At 41.5% G+C, this 20,316-nt stretch overlaps 1 protein-coding gene across 4 annotated transcripts in view; it reads right to left on the bottom strand.

The window, feature by feature from the left end:
- The window catches only part of COL11A1 (collagen type XI alpha 1 chain), a 168,456-nt gene extending 150,137 nt beyond the window's left edge, over positions 1-18,319 (bottom strand). For 3 of the 4 annotated variants that reach the window (XM_031054761.2, XM_031054762.2, XM_031054760.2), the window contains exon 1: positions 18,057-18,319. In XM_031054761.2, the coding sequence (XP_030910621.1) occupies positions 18,057-18,171 (115 nt within the window). In that variant the 5' untranslated portion in view covers positions 18,172-18,319. The remainder of the gene's footprint in view (positions 1-18,056) is intronic. The other variant, XM_005140969.4, reaches the window with a different exon arrangement.
- Positions 18,320-20,316: the final 1,997 nt, after the last annotated feature.

Below are 20,316 nucleotides of genomic sequence, written 5' to 3'. Positions count from 1 at the left end.
TAACACTCTGAAAGGAAGCCCGTGTTCATCACTCCAAGCCCAACTGAGCTCTCCAACAATCAAAAAGCAAATTCCCACTGTGCTACCTTCCCACTGATTGAACCAACTGCAAGGATCAGTTTCACTAAATATTGTAGTGCAAAGTTCAGCAACATATATTGTCCTCAATTCAAAAAAGAGACACCTGCAAATTTCACTGCCACTGAAAGGATATACACTACTAGCTAGAAGAGAAGGGTTTAAAAGTGCTGAGATTTCTGGAATGGCACAGAAGTTTTCAAAAATCTCTCTTTAGGAGACAAAGCTGTGTGAGGAAGGAACCTGAGTGTCCTAGTATCTTTCAAGATATCTTTCTTTCTTTGACAGGCTGAGAAAGTTGGGGCTGTTCAGCCTGCAGAAGAGAAGCTGCGCAGAGACATCAGAGCAGCTTCCAATATCTGAAGAGGGGCAACAAGGATACTGGAGAGGGACTCTTCATCAGGGACTGCAGTGATAGGACAAGGAGTGATGGGGTTTAAACTGCAACAGTTCAGGTTAGATACAAAGAAGTTCTTTCCTATGAGGGTAGTGAGACCCTGGCACAGATTGCCCAAAGAAGTGCTAAATGCTCCATCCCTGGCAGTGTTCAAGATCTGGTTGGACAGTCTTGGGTGACATGGTCTAGTGTGAGGTGTCCCTGGCCACTGCAGGTGATGGAACTGGGTGACCTTAAGATCCTTTCCAACCCAAACCATAGATTCTATGATTCCATAAAGATACCAAACTGTTAATCATTTAGCTCCAGCATAATTTTCTAGTTTTGAAAAACACAGAAGGTAAAGCAAAAAAAAAAAAAAAAGTGGTGCAACACCTCAAGACCTGAAATAACTTGTACTTTGCAATATTTGAAATTGTAGAGCCAAATTCTGGTCTTCATTACTGTGCTATGACTGAAGTACTCATTCACTCAATGAGCTTTCCATATTCATAGTGGTACACATAGGAACATTTGTTCCAGAGTATTTCATATTAACTATAGCTCCAAAGCCATGTTTATTTTTCCTTTGCTTTCCCTTTAGCTTTCTTCCACCAGAACTAAACATGAACCTTAACGGGAAGAAAAAAATGCATTGACAGAAATATAAAATCTTCTAAGCTAATTTAAGTGCCACTAAAATATATGTAAAAGCATGTTAACTAAAAATAAGAAATGAAAAAAAAAAGCCACTTCTGTCAGCATATCTCTGCTGAAAATTAAAATAATTCAATGGAGTTTAGTGGTTGTAAACTGGATCTCAGATCACACTTCTACACTGCTAGGTTAGAACAGAATATCAAGAGTCAATTGCATGAGGGAAATTTCACATGTTTTCTGTTTGGAGAGGAGGAAGATGCATAAAAAACTGATTTCCAAATTGGTTAGCATTTTCAAGCCTAGACTTCCTAAATATATGATACATTTATTTTAAAGGCTATGACAATGCATTTTAGTCAATGAATAAATAACCACATTTCTCAAAAATATATCACAATTCTAGACTGGAAGAGAACCCATGTAAGAATATAGATGACATTTCAATCATATATTCTCAACAAAAAAAAAAAATCATAGCTTTCATTTCATGTCATGATCTCCAAACTGAAATAAAAATTTGTGATATATCATTCTTATTAATACTGATATTGATACTAGACACTTGAATTAAATTCTGATGCCTTTATACTGCATTATACCTAACAACTACTGCCATTGTTCAATATGATTTTTTTTTTCTGGAGGCAATTAGAAGCTAGTTGTCGTGGTTTAAGCCCAGCTAGTAACTCAAAACCACACAGCCACTCACTTCCTCCCTTCTTACCCCCACTCCTGGTGGGATGGGGAGGAGAATTGGAGGAATGAAACTCCCACAGGTTCAGGTAAGAACAGTCAAGTAACTAAAGTATAATACAAAACTACTACTAATAAGAGTAACAAAATAACAAAGGGAGAGAATATAAAACTAAAAAGGGAAGAGAAAAAAAACAAAACAAAACAAACAATAAACCCAAGCATGCACAATGCTATTGCTCACCACCCACCAATCGATACCCAGCCTGACTTGAGCAGTGATTTGTCTCTCCCACGTAACTCCCCCCAGTTTCTATAACTGGACATGTCATGCTGTGGTATGGAATACCCCTTTGGCTAGTTTGGGTCAGATGCCCTGCCTCTGCTTCCTCCCGGCTTCCTGTGCCCCTCCTCACTGGCAGAGCACGAGACTGAAAAGTCATTCATCAGAGTAAGCATGACTTACAACTAAAACAGCATTGTTCTCAGACTAAAGTTGAAACACAGCACTGCACCAGCTACTAAGAAGAAGAAAAATAATTGTTACAGCTGAACCCAGGACACAAGTGAAAACAGCAGTTTCATTTCTGATACAATGCCATAAACAGCACTTAATATACACGACTTGCTTCCTCCACTTCCAGATACATTTGAGCTAGAATCTATTATGGCTCTCCATTTCTCTTGATGGATATTATCTATGGAGGAGGTTCCCATGTACCATAATGATATAGGTTATGGGATCAGAGAAATGAGAGACTGAGAAACATAATGCAGAAACTGAAGTCCGCTGGACGCAGACTGGACTGATGACTTATTCAACATGTGACATTAAGTCTCCTTGTAGAAAAGCTGACCTCAGTTTTCAGTATAAATGCTTAGCATTTCCACATCTCTCTTTGGGAATGCTTCTTGTAGGTGACCGCGTAACCCTAGGTAAAAGGATATGCATTACTAGACAGGGACAAGTCAGGCGCAAGAAAATTTGTAGTTGAATGGTCAAATCTGGTTCAGAACATTTGGATTTATTTAAAAGCAGATTATAACTAAATGAATACTGTTTAATTATACCTTTTTAGTTTATAAAAATATGCAACTCGTCTGTAGCTGAAATCATGGCAAACTTAACTTAGTAAATTTCTTGTTTGTGCTTCAGCAGCCACCATTAAAATTCTGCGTTGTGATAAAGCTCATCTGATCCTGTGAAGGCAAACTGCACAGAACACAAAAAAAAGATGGATTGACAGTGCACCTAATGGCAGCAATGTCATCTTCAGAATTACACCAGCAGCAATCATTTTGATTTGAACTGAATTTTGATTTTGAATTGAGTCTGGCCAGGGATACCAGAGATTACTGTCTAGTGTGAGGCATCCCTATCCATAGCAGGGGCTGGAACTGGATGATTTTAAGGTCCTTTTCAACACAAACCATTCTATGAGTCTATGACTTTGGATAAAAGGGTAACATCTACATATTATCTTTATAGCTACAATCACACTGTACAGTAACTTATTTTAATCATGTTGTGATGTGGAGACAGTGTTCTCACAAGAGAATGGATATTTGGTACATGAGCTCTGAATAACTCCGAGGGATACAGCAAGGCCGTGGGAGGCCCGAGGAAGCCTAAGCAAGCAAGATAAGAAGAAGCTGGAATTCACTGACTTATGAGAACTGTGGACTGTTGGCAAGCGTTCGAGGTCAAGTTCTCACACCTGTGCTTAACCAATTATATGTTAGTCACTAAGGGTCTTCAAGACAAGTATCCAATCATTATATGCCAAATTGCCGTAGGTGTGTGTAAGCAACAGTATATAAGGAGCTAATGCTTTGCAATAAATGGCTTTTTGTCTGATCACATTGATCTCTGACTGAGCCCATTCCATGGCAAATAATGCGCGAACAGGGACCCTCTATAAGTTCACATTGAAATGGAAGAGAGTGTGAATCGCTGGGCCATGAAGAAATCGGCTGGAATCGATCTGGCTGGACCAAGATCGGGAGGCAGAAGCCTCAGAGGAGGGAATCCTCAGATCGGAGCCTTGTGAGCCCAGAAGACACTGCGCAGTGCAAATAAGGTGAGCACCCAGACGGTTGGAAGGGAGCTTAAGGATGGGAAAACAGTTAAGTAAAGAAGAAGAAGTAATACTTAAGCTCTTCCAACATATCCTCTCTGTGAGAGGGACAGACTATGATGAAGCTATGCTAAAAATATTGTTGCTCTGGAGTAAGGAGAAGGAGTTAATTGTGGGAGTCGGCGAAGCTTTTAATCTCGAGACTTGGGAAAAAATTACTAAGGAAGAAGCCTCTGATTTATGGATGTTTTCAGTCCTTCTTAAGGTGAAGGGAGCAACCTTTAAAGAGGCAGACTTAAAGTTAATGTTGAAATGGTTGCAGACTCGTTACCCAGAGATTGATGAGTCTACCGGATTTGAGATATCCTTGTGGAATGGGGCAGGAGTTAAACTGTGGAATGCAGCCACAAAAGGCAATGATGCTGTGAAGTTTGTTAGTTATTTGGAGAACTGTTTTAGAGATGTTAAAGTCAAAAAATGAGATCATGGAGACCAGTGTGCCCCCCCACCCCCCGCCCTCCCCACCGAACCTCCGCCGGTTGCCTCTATGGCTGCGAAGACTGAGGACAAGGATGAAGACAATCCTTTCAGCTCAGACCCTATTGACCCCAAGAAGGAGCCTGTGCACGTTCATCAGTTTGCTGTTGCTGCTCCTGAGATTCTGACACCTGACAATTCTGACGCTGACCTGGATCATCCTTTTGACCCAGAGCTTATTCATCTGGAAAAGAAGCCTGATTTATATCCCCCAGATCCTCATGATAAATGGGCAGCTGTAAAGGGAGAAATGAGATGGGTGGGGGATGCAGATGTATTGCATGGTTTCCCTGTGGTGTATATGCTGGTTCAAAACCTGCAGTGGGAAAGTCTCTTGTATGCTCTTATCAGGGGTATCGGGCAGAATGTGTCAGACCATGGAGTTGGGACCCCATATACAACTCCTTTGATACAGTCTCTCTGTGATACTCATGTACTAGAAGTTGGTAAATATAATTATGTCCATGCTTCTATCAACCCTTGGAAACCTTTATAGATATTTCTGGCAACTTCTTCCAACATAGGCTGGCCACCTGTGTCAGAATGAGTGTGCATTTTGGTCAGTATTAAAGCCCAAGCCTCATGCGATGTGAGGGAGGCAGAGCCTCTGTGGGGACACCCGCTAAGGTTGAGCCTGCCACCTCACACTGCGATGATGCTTCTCGGAGCTGGTTTCCTGATAGTCTTCACAAGGTCCTTGTGCCACGTTCGGTATGTGGGACCGTGTAGTGGGAGTAATGATTGTCTGGATTTTGTGTTTCAAATTTTGTAGTTGTGGGGAGTGTGCTTGTGGGATCCTATGTGTGTGTGTGTGTGTGTGTGTGTGTGATGAGGGCAGACAGTGTTCTGTATATTTTTTGTTGTCAGGTTCATGTAAAAGTTTTTAACGGGTAGCAATTTAACATTTTGGGCAAGAAAGGGTTAATGCAAAAGTGCGGCAGGTATTTATGGTTGCTGCTGCTGAGAAGGCTGATGCCGATAGGCCAGTGGTTTTAGCTGTGCAAAGCAGGGTGAGCGACTTTAAAAAGAAGAAAAAATGGGTAACGATAACTCACTCTAGCTGTTATTAGTGACTGTAGTTTTGGTGTGTATTGCTTCAAGCTTGTTTTCCAGCCAGTGTACTATCAACAGCACGTAAGGGATTTGATTCATTGACACTGTCAGTGTGGGTCCCTGAATAGGTTAGTCGAATCACCCTCCGATACAGTGGGCTGTCCAGTACGATTCCCACAGTGGGATGCAGACAGGCTGGTCAGACACAAGGGTCTCGTCTTTCCTGGGACACTGACAGGCTGATCAAATATAAAGGGTTCAAGGAAACCCCCCTTATAATGTTACAATGTGGTCTGAGCCATAGGGGTTAGGAAGTATTGCTTTTGATTCTGCTTGTACGACAAAAAAAAAAAAAATAGGGGGGAGTGTAATGATGGAGCAAACCCCTTTGACTGTTAACACTGTGCAGTCTATTTCTGCAGCTGCTTCACATTCTGTTTGCATCAGAATGCTTCTGCTTTAAGGAATCACTTTAACCTGTCTATTTCTCAAGAACTGATAACTCGGATGAAAGGGTATATTTGTGTCCTTCTACCTAGAAGTCCGTGGCAGCTGCCTGCAAAGTCTGTCAAGCCTTGCCATGAGTGGGACAGATGAGTGGAAGAACTCGATGCATCATCTACAGAAGCTGACCGTGAAAACCCCAAGCAGAATGAGACAGAAAGAAAGGAATGACTGTAAAACATCACTTGGGGGCAACTGAAAAGTAACAGCTGGAATATGTGTGCTTGAAAAGTAGCTATTACTAGAGGTTGTGATTTTGTGTATAAAATCACCTGTATTTACTAGCCAGTTGCTAACAAGAAACAATACCTTGTATTGTATGGATTTATCACTTGTGAAAGAGATGTTAATGCAGATTTGCAGCAGCTGCTAGAAAATGCTAAAGCAAAAGCTAGAAAGATTCTAAGATGATGGTACTGTTACAAAGCAGGTAATGGAACAAATTAAGAGAGTGGGAAAACTCCACTGGTAGGAAGTTTCTTTGGTTAGTCACCCACTGCCATCAGCATCTTCAACATGCTGATGCACTCTGTAATAGTTACTCTGCTAATGTAAATCTATGTGTGCTTTGCTGTAGTAGTGACTTGTTACTGGATGAAGCAGGTGAAACTCTGCATTGACAACAAGGTGCAAGGACTGAGATTGACCAAATGCCTCCTACCATAGTCAAGGGCAAGACTGGGTTGGCCTCTGTGTCTGCCACCAAGAAGAACCTTTAGCTCCACTGCTGGCTGCAACCCAGCAGGCGTAGAGCGGTGAAGACACATGTCATGCCAGACCTTGATGTGAGGGCTGACCTCCGCTGTTATCAGAGAGCCATCCAGGGGAAAAAGGGCAGGCCCAGCTGTGTACAGCTATCAACAGAACCATACTGGCTGCCAGCGAAACGAACAAAGCCGCAGAACTCAACCACATGAAGGAACAGCAATGGTAGAAATCTTTGTAAAATCTTTGTAATATCTGTTCTATTATGTGTGACCATGAGTAATGGACAAGTATACTGAGCACATCTGTTAAATCCCCATTATTCCATCCTCTTACATGGTGTGTAGGATTCACTGGTATGCCACATGTTATAAAGGTTCAAGTGACTTCAAATCAGACCAGTCTTACTGAAATAATGCTGCCTAGAGTAGTGGGCTGTTATGTTACACAAGTCCAGCAATGATAGAGCAGACACACCAAACTGTAAAAAACTTTTAGTAAAACTAAAAAGGGGGAGATGTGGAGACAGTGTTCTCACAAGAGAATGGATATTTGGTACATGAGCTCTGAATAACTCCGAGGGATACAGCAAGGCCATGGGAGGCCCGAGGAAGCCTAAGCAAGCAAGATAAGAAGCTGTAATTCACTGAGTGATGAGAACTGTGGACTGTTGGCAAGCGTTCGAGGTCAAGTTCTCACACCTGTGCTTAACCAATTATATGTTAGTCACTAAGGGTCTTTAAGACAAGTATCCAATCATGATATGCCAAATTGCTGTAGGTGTGTGTAAGCAACAGTATATAAGGAGCTAATGCTTTGCAATAAATGGCTTTTTGTGTGATCACATTGATCTCTGACTGAGTCAATTCCGCGGCATTGTATTAATGGAAATGTTCTGATTTACAAGACATGCTTTTCTACAATCTTCCAGCTGATGACCAAATGCAGCAATGATCCAAACCCAAAGAATTTCTCCATAGCCTTACTCTAATAGCATAGATTTACTCAAATCCACCTAGTAACATTAATGCAAAGGCTAGGTATGTAAATATAAAGCCATTCACACACACTGAAAATGGAGCTGCATTGTTGCACGTAAGTAGACTGTTTTGTCCCATATCACTCTAAGCAGCCAGTTGGTATGTCAACAAATTTATACTTAAGCATATGAAACACTTGATCTCCTGTTTCTTAGCACACTATCAACTTCCACTCACAGTATCTTACTAGTAATTTAAGTCTGCTGCTGTCACAAATCAATTGACAAATTCTGTCTTGAATTCATTTCATTGGTAGACAATTACCTGGATGCTATTTTACTAACAAATTTTGCAACAAAAATTTCTGCATACTTGTGAGTGATTCCTCAGAAATTCTTTTTTGACTTACACAGGCTAGTGGGTTATCAGGCAGGTTTCTAACCATCCTTTCCTACATAAAGCTGTATTGAGAAACCGTTTATGGGTCAATTCCATCACAACTTTCCTATTACTACGTATATGACACAGTATTTCCTGTCTTACTCATTTCTTAAGAGGTCAGACATCTAGAGCAATCTTATCACAGATGCATGCAGTGGTACTCAGCAGCCTCGGAATATATACAGATTGAAAAGATATTAGTCACTGGAGTTCTTTTGAGTGAATTTGATTACTCCTTAAAAGATAACCAAGGAAGTCAGAATGGACAACTGTCCTTACCTAGAAGGTTCCTCACCTTCAATTTTCTTCTATTCTACACAGAACATGCTGCAAACCACTTAGAAGCTGCAAGGAGAAATTAATATATAGCCCTGAACCTTTTTAGATGGACTATACCAAACTTCTCTTTCATAGAATTAACTGGGTTAGAAAAGACCTTTAAGATCATCAAGTCCTTTACCCCAGCAATGCCAAGGACAGCACTAACCCAAGTCACTAAGGGCCTCATCTACATGGTGTGTGAACACTTGCAGGGACGGTGACTCCAGCCTGTTCTAATGCCTGAGCATCCTCTGGGGAACAAATTGCTCCTAATCTCCAATCTAAACCTCCCCTGGTGCAGCTTGAGGCCATTTTCTCTTGTCCTGTCACTTGCCCCTTGGAAGCAGAGACCAACCCCACCTCACTACAACCTCCTGTCAGGCAGTTGTAGGGAGCGATAAGGTCTCCCCTTGAGCCTTCTCTTCTCCAGACTAAACCCCCCACCCAGGTCCACCAGCAGTTCTTCACACTTGCGCTTCAAACCCTTCACCAGCTCCATTGCCCTTCTCTGGCCCTGCTCCTGCACCTCAATGTCTCTTTTGCAGTGAGGGGCCCAGAGGTGAACACAGGATTCAAGGTGCGGCCTCACCAGTGCCCAGTGCAGGGCACAGTCCCTGCCATGGCCCTGCTGCCGCACTGGTGTTGATACAGGCCAGGATGCTGGTGGCTTCCTGGCTGCCTGGGCACAAGCTGCTCATGTTCAACTCTGTCAATCAGCACTCCCACCATCAACACCTCTTTCTACGAACTGTACAGCAAAGCATTTTTAGCTGCTATTAAAGGCGCTGGGTTACTAATGACCAAACAGTTCAAAACATACTTTTATTCAAGATAGGGTATAGGCAGGAATCAACCATCTGCATTTTCAGAAGGAAGGGTTTCACTGTCAGGCCTCAAAGCAAAACTTTCCAGGACTGAGAGGAAAGTGACTGTAGTAACAACTTCTGGTTACAAAATTAATTCTCATGAGAAACTGTTCAGGGGATGACTCATTTAGACTAAAACATTTTTTCTTTCTGTTCAAATTCCTAATAAAGCATAGAAATTGAAATCCTATTAGATTTAGATCTTGATCTGGTAATTTCTGGGTCTTGGTCTCTTAAGTTTATGAGAGCTCAGGCCCAACGAGACTTCCCTACTTTAAGGCTATGTTGACCTACATAATTTACAAGATGCTCCCACACTGCATACTGGGGGGTCATACTTTAAAAGTAAATAATAACAAAACTCAAGGGGGAAAAAAAGAGCTGGTATTCTTTATGCATATACCTTAGTAAAGTGAGTGTGCAACTGTTTGCTGTACTGTTAATACCTTTGGTAACTATGGGTTTTCCCTTTTTGGATATAGTAAACATTTTTGTAATAAACAGTAGTATGTGTTTTTCAGAGATAATAGATAACTTTGAGTCATCATAATTATTCAGCAATGTCCTTCTTTTGATTAATTAAAGTGAAAATTTATCAGTGATGACTCCACAAATAACCTGTTTTATCTAAAAATAATAACTTGTAAATTGCGAGATACAACCCTGGAGTAGAAAGGGGCTTGCTCTGGCCCAGTATAAAGAATTATCAGCAAAATTTAGGAAGACTAATGTTTTTAAATTACTATTATTTTACTTCATATTTTTTTCCATGGAAATATGTTTCATCCTGCCAGTAATCTGTTCCAACAGAAACACCGTGAAACTAAAGCTTAAGAGTGTTGAAACATTAATTTCAATGCAAAATGAAGTGGTTTTTCAAAGTTTAGTCCAGTTTTATTTCACTGTGACAGAGCATTTAAAGAGTAGAAGCTAATTATAGCCTAGTAAGCTAAAATATGCGTACTTAGTGGGTACTTATGAAGGGACTCCTTATATTTGTGGACAAGACTTCAAAATAGGCTGGATGTTAGATTTCTAGGTATATATTTGGAAATTTAAAAACAAGGCACTGGCTGCTACACAGCTTTTTGAAACTATGCTACCTATTAAAGGCATAACAGCCTACAGTTATTTAGTTTATCTTAAAATTTTGAGTCATTGTAAGCGCTCATTCTAAGGACCCTCCATGTATTTTATAGGTGAGTAAAAATAATCTATGATGAAAGTTTCTAACTCACACACATTAGACAGTCCAAGGTTTAACGAATATAAGAGAGGAAAATATTTTCATAAACTAGAACAACTAATGTGAAGGGGTAACTATTCTTCAGTTTCTGCTGTTGACCTCTCAGAACAGTGCTATGAGAACAAAAAAAGGGAGAAATGTTTCTCTTTTAAAAACAGTCTTCAATACAGATGGTGTTCAAGTTTTATAAAGCTTCATTTAGCTTCCAATTGTCAAGCTGTTTCAGCAGTTCTACTGTGAAACCTGGTAACTTTTCCCCTCCTTGCATTCCTTCTCAAAGATTATCAGCCCAGTTTCTGATTCTATCACCAATTAGCAAGCATTTAGTTTACCAGCTAGACCTAAGTTTGCTAAAGCAGAAAGAGTAATAAATGTTGCCCCTTTGCCAAATTATCAAAAAGGAGAAGTGCTAAGATTTGGATTTGTTAGACTTAGCTTATTGATCTTCAGGAGACAAGACAGGACCCATTTAGAAATGTGTGCTACTTCTAATGTGGTAGGAATACTTTTGTTATGTTTATCCTTACAAATTTTATTTGGTAGGAATACTTTTGTTATGTTTATCCTTACAAATTTTATTTATGTGTAAAATAAAAACAGTGATACTTATTATCTGTACTTGACAATTTACTATGTACTTCATCTGTTAAGCATTAGTACAGAGCAGGAATTCAAAAGCATGTCATGCCCAAAATGCTTCACTGATCTTCCCATTTCTTAGATAGGCCTCTATTAGCTTCCCACTGCAGGCTCTGGTCTCTCTATCCCAAGCAATTCTCTCTAGTTCTGCCATAGGTGTCTAAGCATCAGAAGAGGCTCAAGCAGGCTACTGGGCTAGCTGGGCAGATCTGCACTTCCTCACAGGCTTTTGGGATTGGCAGTCTGAGAATTGCCTGTCTCCTAACTCTCTACTGAGAGCCCAAACATGGAACAGAAGACTGTTCTGGGAGCAAGCATCCAGAAGCATTAGCTGTGAAATGTCCTTTGTGAAAGTTCCAATACTTCTCATAACCAAAGGCCTTTTCACAACTGGATAAAATGAACTCCCATTCACAACTGGATAAAATGAACTCCCATTTTTGGGGCTGCAAAACTGAGCTACAGAGCATCTTCCAGGTATAAAAACAGAACCAACTAAGCTGCCTAAAGTAATTACATAGTGCTCCTGAAAATCAAGCTGTTTTTTTTTCACAGGTACCCAAATATAAATTTATGAGATTAAGTGAATATTTCCCATGTATATGTTTCTAGAGACATACTCCAAGGTTGGTTTTAGCTGTTAAAAATTTTCCTACATATTAGCTTTTCGATGAATTAAGTAATTGGGATCTTGGATAATGACACTTCTAGAAGAAGATGTTACTGCAGGGCTTTCATATTTAATGATTTCAAGAACTAAAGATTATCCAGATGCATACAGGAATGCTTCATATGACCTATGGTTGACTAGTTCACCAGCAATTGGCTTGTATGAAACTGCTAAGACCTAGCTACTTCAGCTGTTTCCACAAAAAATTTCACTGACTTCCTATGCTGCAAAATCTGCTACATACATAATAGTATTTCAAAATAGAGACAGTCCATGCATATATGGGATGCATTTTTGGTACTAACTACTAACTATATCCCTTTTTAAAGATCAATCTGTAACACCTGCACAGTATAAACCTTGTCACTTGCTCAGCCACACTGACCACAGTCAATCACTAAGGACCTGATCCTGACTCTGTAAAATGTTTCACTTGTTACACACAAAAGATCTGACTAGTTCATAATCTGGTGCAGACCTGTATTGATCCATCATTTTACAGTATTTTAACATCTGTCTCAATACTTCAGTGGAGTTATTCCTATTTTACACCACAGCAGATTATACCAGAACTGCAGTCCAAGTGTCTAGGTTGAGGCCCCTGCTAAAGACTCAAAAAGTTCCTTATATACAGACAGGGAAGACAGTACTCCCAACTGTGAAAATCAGAAAAATAATTACTAAATTCTTCGAGTAACCTATTTCTATTACCATATCAAAAAAGAGACACAATCTAAAAAAATGGTCACTACCATAGGAGGAAATAAGGTGTTCCCTCAGCAATTAAACTTGAAAGAAATTGACCCCATATAAAAGCTTTGTCAATCGATGTATTTAGTCAGAAATAATTCAAACAGACTTCAAAAATATCTTTTAATGATTGGGAGTTTTCAAACATGGGACATATTTTTAGCTATAAGCAAAAAAAAAAAAAGGCAAAACAAAACTGACAAGTAGTGCCATTTAAAGTAACCCTATTCAATTTGATGAACTACATGATTTTTTAAAAATCATACAAGTAAAAACTTTGACCATATTTTCACTAATGCCAAAGGTATTGCCTCCCTTTTGAAAGCTATGCAAGGAAATTGAATTAGATTCCATATCCTACTGATATTAGCAGGAATCACACTTACACAGATCTCAAGGTTGTAAAATATTATTATTTTTTTACAGATATATAACCTATGAATGTTTGATCAGGTTACTGTGATAATTTGAGTAAAAATACAGGTAAGAGACATACTAGGTAAAACTTAGACTGCAATACTTTAACAACATAACTATAATTTGACTCAAGTCAATTTGTATTGTAGACAAAGTTGAACTGCCAGTGACATTATTCATAGCAGGATCAGGATCTTAATTTCTTTAATCATCTTATCATAATCAGCTTTCAATCTGCTTTGCAGCAAACACTTTGCTTCCGTAATATCAGCTCTGCCAAATAACCTGTATTTCACATACTGTATGCATTAACATTTTGACATACAGTGAAGCCCCAGACCTAGAATTTATAAAGGTTTTTATAATCCCTTATGTTATAAGGGATTATAACATAATTATAATTATGTTATAATCCCTATAATGTTCTAAATAGAATTTAAGTTCTGCCAGATTCTACTACTATTGTTAATAGCCAGGTCAACAATTAATCCTTACAGTCTATAAACTTGGTATTTAACACTGAATAGTACAGTTACAAGCCCTTGCAACAGGCATGTGTGTTCACCTAATTCTGTTTAAGCCACTGTTCCCTATTCTGTCCATCCAGAGGGCAAATCTTTAGAGACTTCGCATTCTTAGCACATAAGAGATTTCTCCCAAGCTCTGCTTAATTTATTCCTCCCTGTTATCAACAAATACTTAGAACAATGATAAATTAATCAGTGTTGGGAGGATTTCTACTGAAAAGCAGCAGACAGCTCTACAGAGAAAAGAAAAGCAACTTCAAAATCTTTCTGGCAGATGGAAACCCTACTGTTCAGCACTGTACAGAACAAATCCGGGAAAAACATAATTGATCCAGTGTGACTTAGGTATAACCTCAGTAGTAATAGCATGGCTCTTTTATTACACTGCAACCTTGTTAGAATTAAGGGCCTTATCTGGAGGAGCCCAAATCACTTTTGGCAAGAGAGTTATAAAACTGAGCATGACAACTCCTTTCCAACATTTTCCAACTGCTACAGTGACCAATATTGCCAATAATGCTTTTTTTTTTTTTCAGTGAAAACACCATGGCACCAGGAAAGGTCTTACATCAAAGATTTTTTTTTTCTAGTGACATTTCACTAGTAGCTACTAGGCAGAGTATTATTTCAAGCCAAAAACAGTGAATATTTGTGGATATTCTATATGTACTTATATGCAATTACATTTGTAAAAATATATACACAAAACTGAAGTTAAGAAACTTCTTTTCTGCAGAGCTAATAAAAAGACAGTTTTTCTGCAGCCATAATAGATCTTTCTGGGATCCTTGTAAAGTCTCCTTCTAAATTAAATGCAAAGATTTATGCTCTAGAGAATCCATAACACATACCAGTCATTTTTTTATGTCAGATGTCTGTTGCTGAACTTGAAATAATCATTTTACCTTAGGAAAAAAAAAAAAATCTAAGTTCTATAGCAAAACAGACATATGCATAGTGGTCTCTGGCAATGTACTAGGAAGACTGGACCCTTTCACCTGCTGATCCCTGGGACTCAAAAAAACTTCAGCTAGGTCTACCAGCTGAATCTAGTAAAATCGGTCTTTGTATCACTTTTGCTCATTTTGTGAATATCTGAGAAGTCTCTGTATGTTCTCTTTCTGAAGTTTAATAACATTCTGTTAAACTAAAATCAACCCATAAGGCTATTTCAATATAAAATAATGAAAACATTTATATTCTTTTTCAACCTTAAAAGTGAATTGATCAGTTAAAATAGTAAGTGCTTTATATTACTAACAGTTCTGAGAAGAGATTCATGGTTTCATAGTTTAAAACACCTTTTTGTACCAGTTTAGACTGACATATTAAATAGTTTTCACTCAAGAAACAGATCTGTATCTTCACAGTGTAACTTGCTAAATAATTACAAATAAGTAAGTGTTAAGCGTGCGTGCACAAAAAAAAAAAACCTCTCCTGCCATCACTTAGTGCACCCATTTCTTCATTCCTTCTGCACCTACAACTCCCACTAGTTTCCAAGCCTGTGCGTGGGAAGCACAAGGAACCTTTGTATTTTGTAGGATGACTGTAAAAAGTATCTATTCCATATTAGAAATAAATCTGCTTGTCATTTACACAGAAGGTCCAATGTGTATTTTCTAGATACAGCTTCATAGCATCATTTTCAGCAAATATTTTTGCACTCAGACCGAGAGCTGGATTTCTATTAGCTTGAAAAAAGTTTATAAATAATAAAAAGATGGATTTTTCATTTCTTTGCGCATGAAAATTAAATCAGCCTCACAATAGTGCATTGATGCCAGGCCTTTGCAAAAAAAAAAATTTATAGTGTTGAAGCCATGTCATTTCAGCTTAATGAGTTTATTCATTCCAAACACATTACCAAAACATTTAGTATTAAAGGTGAAGAAGGGGAAAGGAAATCAAAGGATGTCTTTTTAAATACTGAATTTTGTTTACTTTAGCCAAGTCATAAAGCAAAAATATTTCTAGAAAGAGCTGCTTAAGAGCTGGTGGGCACTGAGATGACCACATACGAGTCACTAGTTTTCCCATGCAGTTATTTCTCACTTCTCTAATATTTTCTGTCTAAAGAAGAAATACCTCAAGAGCCCAATCAGGTCTTCACACCCCCTTTCTTGGTATTATGAAAGACACCTCATACTTCTCTTTCTTTTTTGTGTTACAGAAACTTGAAAAAAGGTCAAGAATTTTAGGAATCTTTTGAGGTTTCTCTACATGGAATGAATTCTGCTGTCTTAAAAAGAAGTCACTGCTAAATTATTAACACTTTATATGAATATCCCATGCAATTTTATTCACATAGGGGTAGTTCATGAACAGATAATTTAATATAGGATTTATTTCAAGAGAGTTTACAAGAGCAGTTTCATATTTTATCCAGCATTTTCATTTGTCATACTGTTTACCTATTTCAGTATGCTATTTTACTTTATTCCTCAGTATTTTCCCTCTCCTACTTTCAAATATTAATCATTATGTCCTGTTTTATCTTTTAACTACTTTAAATAAGATTAAAATACATAAAATATTATTCATAAATATCTCCCTTGTACTCCATTAGGGAAATTAGGTCAAATTCTACTCCCTCTGTAGTCAATGGAAAAACTCTTAATGACTTCAATAATAGATCAAGCCCTAAACACACAGCACCCTGTTGTTTCTAAGCAAATGGCATACTGTATTTCAGGAAAGTTCAAGAATTAAGTTCTTTTCATAATGCTTCTACAAACATAAACTACATAGTTTTATGTTGCTGAAATGTGCTTTATACATAAGACTACCGGAAAAAAAATTAATATAGCTTTTTAATAGTCACCAAAACCAAATTAGTCTGCCTACTGTTGCCTAATATATTTCCGTAAGTACCAGATAATTTCTGTTGATTTTTCCTGGGTATTTGGGTTTAGAGTTTTAACTTTTTATTTGCATCAAATCTATTATGTGCAAATAGCATACATAAATCCTACTTAATTAGGTCAGTTCTACTGTGAATGGTGACATAAAAAGCATTAAAAACAAAAATAAAATCTATTGTGCCATTGCGGACAGTATTTCTTCTTGAAGAAATTCTGCTTCAACTTAGTAATGAGGAGCCGAATCCTTGAAGCTCTGTGAGGTTAATTCACCCTGGAGCCTGTGGAATTGCAGCAGGGATGAAATGTGATCCCTTCCAAGCCCTGTCAGAAATGGGGCCAGCAGACGGCAGAAGCCCTGATGGATCTGACACCGTCAAGGTTGCACCCAGGTATGAAGGGCTTGAACGGAAACTTATCACCTTACTGTGCTCCCTCTTGAACGCCTGTTAATTCAGAAAGTGGGAATCCAGATCAAGAAAATACCCCAGTAAAGTAATAAATGCATAAAAATTAAACCTTTCCTTCAGAGAGCTGAACCGCTTCATGGAGAAAAAATAAAAAGCTCAGCCTCAGACAGGCTGGCCCCCAGATGCCCCTGCGGGCTCTGGTGGGAGGAAAGGATGGAGGGAAGAAGAGAGGGAGAGGCAGTAGCATTTCCAGGAGAGGAAAGCACTCCCGCCACTGCGGATCATACACTGCAGCTTCGCGTAAGTGCAAGCACATCTCGAAAAGCCGGGGTGCGGAAGGGAGCAGCGCGTGGGGCAAGAGGAGTGGTGCGGTAGGGCGGAGATGTGGAAGGATTCGTTTCTGATGAAGCTGCCGCACTGCTGCCTGGCTCTAGTTACCATCGCGGACTGCACCCTGCCCACCAAGTCCGCGGGCACCTAAGGGACCACTCGATTCCGTCGGGGAGGCTGCACAATGGGGAGCAGCCTGGCGACGGGCGTGTGGAGGCAAACCGACTGTCCAGCTGAGCCCGCCGAGCCCCCCGCACCCCACCTGCGGGTCCCCGCCACCGCCGGGAGGTGCTCTCCTCAGCGTCTGGCAAAGGGCCCCTTTCAAACGGATTTTCTCCACCCCTCGCGTCCTGCAACACTCTTTCTTGACCACTAAAATAAACCCTTTGCAAAGGGGAAAAATAATAAAAATAAAATAAAGGCGGAGAACGGAGAAAATCAGAGCCGAGGCTTCCATTCCCCAACTTTCCCTTTTCTCGCCCCTCGGAGAAGGCAGATACTTGTCGCTCTATTTCAGCCACAACTTGTTGAGTGACAACTAAGTTCAACACAACTGAAAATCGGACGCACACTCCACAAAACTGAGTTTAGTGCTGGAAGGGGAGAAGCCACTCTGTTCTGCAAGCATTTCTTTCATTTCCCCAGCCGTGTGCATCCCCTTTACTGCATTAAAGCCACATTCGCAGCAAAACGCTTAGACTGAAGAGGAGCCACGCCGGCGGGTCTCCAGCCCCCTCACCCTTCGCCTCCTCAGCACCGGGAGCAGCTCTGACAGGTTTCCTCTGAAACAGGACCCCAGCCATGCCCTGGGTCCTTCTTCCGAGGCTGGGGGGGGGAGGAGGGGAAAGACACGACAGGCGGACAGGAGAGGAGGGGACACGACTGGACTCCCCGGCTCCCCTTTGCTTTCTTACCTCCTCTGACCTCTCCAGGCAGGAGAAGGATGGCGAAGGTGACGAGCACGGTTACAGCCGAGTCCCAGTGCCACCTTCTCGTTTTCCACCTTGTGGACCATCTCTGCATCTCCATGCTGGGCACCCACAAGCGTGAAATAAACGCGGGCACCTTCAGGTTATACCTGCTCCGTCCTTTCCACTATATTTCCACAGATGAATTCTACTATAGAGCCATACGTGATAGACCAAAAGGGGTTTTCACTCTCTGCCCCCTCCCTCCCTATCTTTCTCTCCCTGTCCCTGTCCCTGTCCCTCCCTCCCTCTCTCTCTCTCTCTCTCTCTCTCTCTCTCACTGTCCGGCCTTACGCAGGCTCCTCCAACCCGTCTTCCCCGGTGCTCTGCCTTCAAACTGAACGTAGATGCGGAGCTTTAACCCAAACGCGAAGAGCACCGCATCCCCCTCAACGCTTCATCCCCGTCAGAGGGCTGGGCGAGCGGCTCCTGGGGCCACCCCTGCAACCCGACTGACAGGCCAGCTGCCGGGGGGAGGCCAATCGCGCGGCTCCCCCGGCCGTCACAGCACCGCCCTCCGCCTCGGCGACAGCACACCGACAGTTCCACGGCCGGCAGACCCTGGCACGGCGGACAGCAGCCCTCCTGATGACTCTTCGGGAACGGGAGCAAGCTGGTGGACGCCGATGACGTATCCCCCCCACGGTGCCACCGCTGACCGCTCCGGCCCACCACCCCCTACCCGGAGCATGCGCAATGCCGGCTCCCCTCGGATAGGAGGGACAGGCGGCGCCAAACGGGGCAGCGTGGGGAGGGGGCGATAATGGAGACAAGCGGAAAGCGGGGGGAGGGGGATGCTCGAGAGGGGGTATGTGTGTGAGAGGAGTCGGGGCGTTGAGTTGGAGGTCTGTTGTGGGTGTCCCTTTGCACCTGAACATTGTCAGTTGGGACTTAAGCAAAGCACTGACACTGTGTTCCAAAGTGTTCTGGAGAAACTGGCTGCTCATGGCCTGGGTAGGTGTTTTCTTCACTGGGTAAAAAACTGACTGGATGGCAGAGCTCAAAGTACGGTGGAAATGGTGTCACATCTAGTTGGTGACTGGTCACTAGTAGTGTACCTCAGGCCTCGGTGTTAGGGCCAATGTTTAATATATTCATTGATGATGTGGATGAGGGGATCGAGGGCACCCTCAGTAAATCTGCAGATGACAGCAGGTTGGGTGGGAGCATTGGTCTGCTGGAGGGTAGGAGGCTCTGCAGAGAAATCTGGCCAGGCTGGATCCATGGGCTGTGGCCAAAGGGATGAGGTTAAAGAAGGCAAAGTGCTGAGTCCCATACTTAGGCCACAGCAACTCCCTGGAATGCTCCAGGCTTGGAGGGGAGTGGCTGGGAAGATGCTCATGGAAAAGGAGCTGGGGGTGCTGGTTGGCAGAGCTGAACATGAGCAGCTTGTGCCCAGGCAGCCAGGAAACCACTAGCATCCTGGCCTGTATCAGTGACTGAGCTCCTGCACTGGGCAGAGGTGAGGCTGCACCTTGAATCCTGTGTTCACCTCTGGGCCCCTCACTTCAAGAGAGACATTGAGGTGCAGGAGCAGGGCCAGAGAAGGGCAATGGAGCTGATGCAGTGCCTGGAGCACAAGTGTGATGGGAACGGCTGAGGGACCTGGGGGTTCAGTCTGGAGAAGAGAAGGCTCAGAGAGGACCTTATTGCTCCCTACAACTGCCTGACAGGAGGTTGCAGAGATGGGGGATCATTCTCGGCTCCCAAGAAACGAGTGACAGGACAAGACAAAATGGCCTCAAGCTGCACCAGAAGAGGTTTAGCCTGGAGATGAGGAGCAATTCCTTCCCCAGAGGATGCTCAGGCATTGAAACAGGCTGCCCAGGTCAGTGCTGGAGTCACCATCCCTGGAAGTATTAAAAAACCATGTAGATGAGGCCCTTAGTGACTTGGCTTTGTGGTGGCCTTGGGAGTGCTGGAGTAAAGGACTTGAGACAAGGTCATTCTAAAGTACCACCAGTACAACACAGACCTTACGAAAAACAAAAACAAGCTATCCTTTTTCATATTAACTCCTACTTAGTGACCACATCCCAACTCCACAGATGAGGTTTTGAGACCTGTACGGGCTGTAACTTCCAGGAACTCATGTAGAAAACTCTCATTTTGTCTTCACTTAAAACTCATGAATTGCGTTACTCAAGAGGAGTCAAGTAAACGTGTGCACAAACTATATAATTTGCTGATTCCTCTTCCTGTTTCC

Source organism: Melopsittacus undulatus, chromosome 6, assembly GCF_012275295.1.
Source record: "Melopsittacus undulatus isolate bMelUnd1 chromosome 6, bMelUnd1.mat.Z, whole genome shotgun sequence".
Taxonomy (NCBI): Eukaryota; Metazoa; Chordata; class Aves; order Psittaciformes; family Psittaculidae; genus Melopsittacus; species Melopsittacus undulatus.
The sequence above is the reverse complement of the archived record's forward strand: the minus strand, read 5'-3'. Positions and strand labels throughout refer to the sequence as shown.